A 7,493-nucleotide genomic window follows, 5' to 3' on the forward strand; every position below is an offset into this window, starting at 1 on the left:
ACAAATTGTGTGATGGCGTTTTTTTTTTGGTTAATAACCTAGTTTGTCATCTTTTGAATGTACGAACAGTGCTGGTATATAGGCCTACGGCGCAAATAAACTACCAGTAGGTACCGTACTTCAGCATACCGTCAAAAATCAGTCTGTTGGAAATTACTTTCCACACACAACAAGATGTGAGAATTAGCAAAGCTCTAACGCTAAAAAGAAATTTCGTGAAGCTTTAACCGAAACTTTCATTGAAACAAACAAATATGTTAATGGCAGAATAATCTCAAAAAATAGTTAATATTCTTAACAACGTTTGTTCAACATTGAAGCAATTTATGTATTGCAAATATATCGCAAAAGTATCACTTATGTACATGCTAAACGTATAGCTAGAATTTTAATCATGCAGTTTCATTATCACAAAAAAAACTGTTAAGGATCGCAGGTATAGTATTCTACGCGTAGCCCTGCGTAATTGGTGTTCCAACTATGTATAAGGATTTTAAAATATCTTGCTGTCACTGGAGCAGGAAAGTTGTTTCTGACGATAGTATGCGAGTCTCGATTACCTTGAAATATCTGAGAAAACAAACAAAGCAATATTTAAAAAAATTCAATCACATGTGTAATTGTATGGTATTTCTAATGAAGACATGTGATATGTTTATTGAAGGTGTCTATATATAGAAGGTATAGCCATAGCTATAATTAAAAGTGCGTTAAACGGTGAGTTACAATAACTTCGCTGCTCTAAAACGTAACAGCAAATGCCAAATTAATTAGTCATCAGCTGTAACTAGATAAATATTACTCAACCAAAGTGAATTATTAATTTTTACTATTTTTTATCATTACCATTCATAGTATTCTTTGATAAATATACTTCATTTGCACTTTTTCTACATTTTAATTTGTTCTTTACATCTTTGATTTAAACGATCACACTTCACCTAAGAATTAATTTATAAAATACCAGACTGCATTTACCAAATCTCCTCCCCCAATGTTTTGCATAATCTGTAAAGCGTCCTGGCTAAAACCGTACGCTATTTTGTAACTTCTCACGTAGTATGATGAACTGCCTGGGTCACCTTGGGTTGCGATAGCCGCGACAGTTGTATTTTTCCTTAAGTCCACTTGAAGCCAGTCATTAGCATTAACTAAATAAAACAATTAGGAAACATACGGTTAGAAGCGAGAAATGATGCGATATTGCTTTATTTGTCAAAGCTTTATTTATATTTTTATCTGATTCCACAGTAATAATTTTTACAGGTTGATGATAAACATAGGCTTATAATTATATATAAATTGCTACGGTATACTTCTCATATGACAGTAGCAAAAAGATAAGAAAAAGTTGCTGAAACACATCGCCAATTTAAACGTGTTAAAGGTTAACCTGGATGTAGTCGCCAACTGTTAGAATACTGCAGTCGGGCATACGTTGCTGGGTAACTGCTGTAACGCGACGCCGTAATATCACGGCTCTGTACTCTTCTGTCTTCCATACCAACAGTGTACCGACATAAACTTGCTGAACACATATCATAAAATTACAAAACTAAGCGAAATTTAATTTAATTTAGTTTAACGTGGCTGATAAGTTTACGATAAAAATATTGCTTTTCGACAACTTAATTTTTAATTTACTTTTAAATGTTTCGCAATGTCTTCCTTTATACCCTGGAAGACATCTGCACAAGTAGTTTCTGCCACCTTCTGAAAAGCAAACCCCGCTTTGGCCACAAGGAGGATTGGCCATGTGACAAGGATTACCTATAAGACAAGTGTCTTCTAAAATATTTATATGTATAATCTCAAGATGGCGTCATATAGCAATAATAATAATAATTTATGTCACCCATATAACAATAATTTTTGATTTTGTTTTCTAAATAGTTTTTACTTTCTACTAAACATTTGTTCCCTTCGTATCCTTCATCACATTCACAAATTATCCGGCCGATTTCATTGATACAAGTTCCTCTACCAGAGCATGAGCCAGGATCACAATGATCCACTGAAAACAAAAATTCACATATTTTGACAAAAAGACGGGAATTAGTATAACTTGCAGGTATATTTTAAAACGCGATTGCGTTCGACTTACAGACACACACAGGAGTATATCTTGTCCATTTCTTTTTATGACAAGTTGCAACAAGATAATTATTCACGTCGTAGGCCACTACATATTTGTTGTTGCATCTGTACGTAATGTTTTCGTTGTGTGGAACAAGCTGTCCACTCTGAGGAAATACTGTTCCGTTATTGGGCGCCGCCGGCACTACGCATTGGACCCCTGGTCATAACATTACGGAAATCAAATTGGTTTTAATTATTTATGTAACAAATTCGAACAATCTTTTGTTTCGCAAAGGTAAATGCAATGTAACTAAAATCTATGATAAGTACGAGAATACCGTTTTCAAATATACAATAAATTTAGCAAAAATGCCTGCAAATCACAACATATTTAGATTAAAATTAAATGAAGTTCGCATATTTAGCTAAATTGCATTTAGCATTTAGCCAAATTGTTAAATCGTGAACCAATATTGTCCGTGAGCTGTTCGCATTTTTGCAATTTGTCCGTAAGTGTTACGTATGCTTACCATACCATTATTTACAAACGGCATCCCACATAAACAGTAGATATATAGAGATATAGCTCGTGTATGATTAAAAACCATATTTACTTATGGAGCAGTCATGTCCTTCGTAATCATCAGTGCAGTTGCATATATATGAGTTTCCATCGTTGATACAAGTTCCTCCATTTTTACATGGCATGTGGTCGCATTGATCGACTAAATATTTGTTGGCATGTAATGGATTATACTCATAAACTCATTGTCATCAATCAATTAATTAGCATTAAAAATTAGTCACAGTAATACTAACAACACAAAGAAAACATGGAGACTTTAACTGCCAAAAAAAGGCCTTAAAAATTGATTTGAAGGAATCAGAAGGTGGAAAATGTTTTTTCGGGTATGCACAATGTGTATTTATAATTATACTTTCCAACATATTGAAATATTTAATACTAAATTTTGACACTTGTTTGTTTGCTGTATTTTTTATTGCTTTTTTAACGTCATTTTTCATGACATTACCGCCTTACATTAATAGTACCCTATGACGTAAGAGGAGTAACTTTTTACTTGCAAGCAATAAAACATGTATTTTCTTGTACAGCAATAATAATTACAAAATGATAGCGTGTTTTTTTAAATAAAACTTAGTTCCATATTTTTGGCCATTGAAAATCCTCTATAGCCGATTGTATAGAGTAAACATAAAATGTTTATGGTTATTATGTAATCACTCAACATTTTACAGGCCTGCATGAACTTCAAAACCAACAAAATTTGCAGTATATCACAAGTGAGGAGTATATCTTGCCTATAAGTTTAGTCTCAAGTTTTTGGTTTGATTCCTTTGATAATGAAACAACAAGAAATACAGTCTAAACGCAAAGGTAAGAGTTAAAGCATTCATGCAATAATTGAAAAGCTATAAGTATAAAAGATGGCTGGAAGTAAAGTAACAAAATACCACCCAAGACGTCAAATAGGTTCTTGCTGCTATAAATGCTTCAAATATTCTGTAAACGCAGCAGAATCATATACAAATGAGTGACAAACCTCTGATAGCGTAATGATGCAATTCACTCAGACGTTCGAGCTTTGCCGTGATATTTTCCAGAGCATCTTAGGAAGTAAAACAAGTTTTTAAGTTTAACTACATTTGGCAAAACATACTAAGTATAACCTAAGTTTCAGAATATAGTATCTCAATTTATAGTCTTTGTATTATTATTATATGTATTATTAAACGTATTGGACTTTTAAACACTATAATGGACTTAAAATTTTGCACATTTTATAAGGTACCTGTACCGAATAAGGCCCGGTTCCTAATAAGGCCCATTGCTCATATTTCGCAAACCCGTGCAAATAAATGAAAGATTTTGTCCCTACATAAAAACTAATATAAATTCATGATGGTTTACCAGATTTCATCCTTGTCACGTGATCAACCGATTCACTAGAGCACAACAAAAATTTGATATTTGCAGTTAAGGTGGTTTTGTTAATTTAGAAAAAAAGTAAGTGAGAATTTGGCCGGTTAAATGAACTGTTGTCAGCCGGCTGAAGTTTTCATGTAACAACCAACTTAGTATTGAAAAGGATAATGCACTTTTTTTTGCTAAAATTTTTCTGATGATAAAAATGTGACATTTTTTTCGTGGATGCCACATGCGCCTAATAAGGCCCATACAACATGCTTGGCTAATTGATGTCCAGACTTCAAGAGTGGTTCCAGTCATCAGTTGGCAAATTGTTGCAGTTACTTTGATGCGCCTAGTGGAATCTTTTTAAATGTTTGTACAACTTAAAATATGAAATTTCTAATAATGTTATATGTTGTCTATTACTATGTTTTGAATCAAAATACTCACAAAATTGGTGGGCCTTATTAGGAACCTATGCTCCTAATAAGGCCCATTTTTTGGAATTTTTAATTTCTTTATAAAAAATTTTTGGGGGGTTGTCAGGTATTGTGGTTTTAATATGTTGTAGTCATATACCCTCACTAATAGAATACGATTTTTCAGTCTATTCTCATTTATGGTTCTTGAGTTATTTTCAAAAAAGTGTTAGGTGGGCCTTATTCGGTACAGGTACCTTATATCAGCTACAATTTAACTTGAATGAAGCTAAGTTATTGAACAAGCGCTTAGATACACCTTCAAATTTTTCAAACTTGTTGTACATCTGTGCAATTTCACTTGGATCACAACCGCAACGGCCAGGAATTCCTCGTGGTCCTTGCGGTCCAACTGCTAGCTTAAAACCGTTAATAAATGTTGAAGAATTTTGGGATGGCGATTAAGGTATGGGTGTATAGGCTTCGCTATACGAGTTAATTGCCCCATTCCCCAAATGATATGTCATTAAAAAAATCCACAAGAAACACGGAAAAATCATCCTTATTCAATACTCTAAAACAAACGTTATAAAGTATGTATGAAATAACGAATAATAAAATCCAACTGACTTAATGAAACATAAATCATTAAATTATTTATAATTAATTTTTTTTCGAAAAATACTTCCTTCACTATAAACTGACTTGGACTATAATTGCAGGGAGAACTCCTTGATTGTTGTGTATTCTTGTATTTCATACTTATAACTATGTATCAAAATTTTATGAAAGCAATGTAATATGAGCTAAAAAATGTGAATACCAACTCATGCTTACAGTATCAAAAATTATATTGCCGTACGTTGCATGCTCATATCTTTTGTAAATGTGCAGCAATGGTGCAACGCTAACATCTTAAATACGTTCAAATATTTGCCGGCAAAAACTCGTAAATTTTAAAATACTTTATTGCAGCAGCAAATTATTCATGAATCTCCCTGGGCCACAGCTCCCTACACATGTAGTGCAAACCTTTTACTTTATCATCAGACTCACCGCAATAATTTTATAATATACACACACTCCTGCAAAAAGCACTGCAAGTCACAATGACATCAACTTAGATATTTGGTTGCTGCATTTATTACCTTGTTTTAGATACAAATTTAATCTCTAGTTGTTACAATCTTTCTGTCTCAATTCAAATAATTTTGAGAAACGTTTTTCATCGTTTTGCTTGCTCACATTGTTTTTCCTGCGTTTTTCCGCTTGCGGGTAAACAAAATTACAGTTCTCGCAAGGCTAAGAATTTGCGAAAATGTGGCGCTTTTTTCTTCAGACAAGGTTCAATGTTCTGCAGACAAATGTTGTCTGCAATGTGCAGGCACTTTGAAACGTAACCAAAACTCAAACACAATTGTTTGTCGACATTTTTGTTGTTAGTTTTCTGCTAACCCACCAGACTGATCTTAGTCTGATCAGTGATACTGCTAAAGTTAATTACACACGCAGAGGGAAACGACATTGAATAGAAAAGAATGATTATAATAAGATAATTTAGTTTCCACTAAATCGGTTGATGTGCATACTTAACTTGAGTTTGTGATTGATTCTGTGTTCAATCGCTATAATTCATAGTGCTAACGACCTCATTAAGTGACTGCATCAGCTAGCCTGCTGATTGCAATCAATTTTTAAGGGATCATTTAAGTTGCTAGGAGGAGTTAAGAAGCTTAGACCCAAAGGATGAGAAAAACAAGCAGATAATCATTAATTGCCTATGTATACAAAGGATAACCCAGTAATTTAAATAAACTTTTCGTTATCTGGTGACGCAGTTTGCCGATTCTGAACTTTGCAAGTTATATTTTGTAGTAGTTTTATGCGTTTCAACAGCATTGAAAACAATTAATAATTGAAAAATTTTCGTCAAGGAAAAATATTTAATTTAAAGAATTCAACAGAAGAACCAACCTTTTTGGCTGCGTTTAAAATATCAACTTTCCACAAACAATTTCCTTTACTACGCCATTATTGTCGAAACCGAAGTTTTGAACAGAGCGTGGTAAAGTTTTAACTTTCCAAGTACTTGATGGCGCCGAACAAGATTGCTTGTTGATCGGACTTAAAATAGAAACTTTCTACAAACAACTCCCAAACTCATGTAATTAAACTGTCATTGAAACCTCCATTGGTGAAAAAATAATTTGCCCCATGTTTACGAAAACAAGATGCCCTCGACTTAAAAAAAGCCTTAGAGCTGTTGCTGGCATGACGAGCTCTTTTGATACTGCATTTCAACACATCCACCTTCGGTTTGCTTGAAACTTCGAATCTGTCTGGCTTGCTTAAGAAAACTGAACCACAGCCTCCAAATTCAGGTTTGGTAGTCTTATTATGTCAAGGTTTAAAAGCAAAAACATATTTCAAGCATAGAAATAACCTCGTTATAAGTGGTAATTAACGGAAAGAAGAATAGAGGCAATACAGAGCAAAATGTTCGAAGATTTAACTATATTAAATATTGATGTTTTCATCTGAATATTCACTTCACCATCATGACATTAACCTTACACACATGAATACAAACCCGAAGATGTCAAGGTTGTTACGTTGTAAAAGTCCTGTTTGTATCACAACGTGTAACGTTGGTTTAATTGTTGATTAAACTCGTTGTCATCGACGTGACCTGGCTTAAAGTAAGAAACTTAGGGGAAGTCCAAACATAAGTTGGCCTTAAAAATCAAAGAGTAGGCTAGTTGTCAGTAAATATGCTGGAAGATTTGTACTAATACGTTGTAATTAAGCAGTTATTGCCATAAATAAGTGGCAAAAAACGAAATTCATTGCTGAATTATCACGTAAATCACGTTATTATTACGTCACAAGAAATAAAACAATAAGGATAACTCAAGTATTTGAACCAGGTATGAACAGAATGTTTCGTGTGGCCAGTAAATCAATAGTAATAGCAATAATTAAAGAGTATACTTAAGTATATAACTGGAACATTTTGCGTTAAATATAACTAAACTACAGTAGCTTACAGTTGGTGTATTTGT

General features: G+C 33.3%; 1 protein-coding gene across 3 annotated transcripts; it reads right to left on the reverse strand.

Annotated features, from left to right (window-relative positions):
* Positions 1-266: 266 nt before the first annotated feature.
* On the reverse strand, positions 267-7,234 carry LOC143462920 (lactadherin-like). Of its 3 annotated transcripts, none has more exons than XM_076961237.1 (10): positions 7,022-7,234; positions 4,751-4,846; positions 3,645-3,710; positions 2,694-2,804; positions 2,105-2,296; positions 1,901-2,014; positions 1,645-1,770; positions 1,394-1,528; positions 979-1,151; positions 267-570 (listed from the first exon to the last, which is right to left on the reverse strand). In XM_076961237.1, exons 2-10 carry the CDS (start codon positions 4,776-4,778, stop codon positions 424-426), a joined length of 1,092 nt encoding a protein of 363 aa, XP_076817352.1. In that variant the 5' UTR covers positions 4,779-4,846; positions 7,022-7,234; the 3' UTR covers positions 267-423. The 3 variants fall into 3 exon arrangements, with proteins under 3 accessions (XP_076817352.1, XP_076817351.1, XP_076817350.1); XM_076961236.1 differs by having other exon boundaries at positions 4,751-4,850; XM_076961235.1 differs by lacking the exon at positions 7,022-7,234 and having other exon boundaries at positions 4,751-5,021.
* Between the last annotated feature and the right edge of the window lie 259 nt (positions 7,235-7,493).

The sequence above is a fragment of the Clavelina lepadiformis genome, chromosome 6 (genome assembly GCF_947623445.1).
Source record: "Clavelina lepadiformis chromosome 6, kaClaLepa1.1, whole genome shotgun sequence".
Lineage (NCBI taxonomy): Eukaryota > Metazoa > Chordata > Ascidiacea > Aplousobranchia > Clavelinidae > Clavelina > Clavelina lepadiformis.

Bases quoted from the DNA above. Each gene is read 5' to 3' on its own strand.
- LOC143462920 (XM_076961237.1), bottom strand. From the start codon at position 4,778: ATGTACAACAAGTTTGAAAAATTTGAAG. The intron at 3,711-4,750 runs GTGTATCTAAGC...TTACTTCCTAAG, and splicing joins CAAGTTTGAAAAATTTGAAG to ATGCTCTGGAAAATATCACG. The intron at 1,152-1,393 runs GTTAACCTTTAA...TGTTTTATTTAG, and splicing joins CAGTTGGCGACTACATCCAG to TTAATGCTAATGACTGGCTT.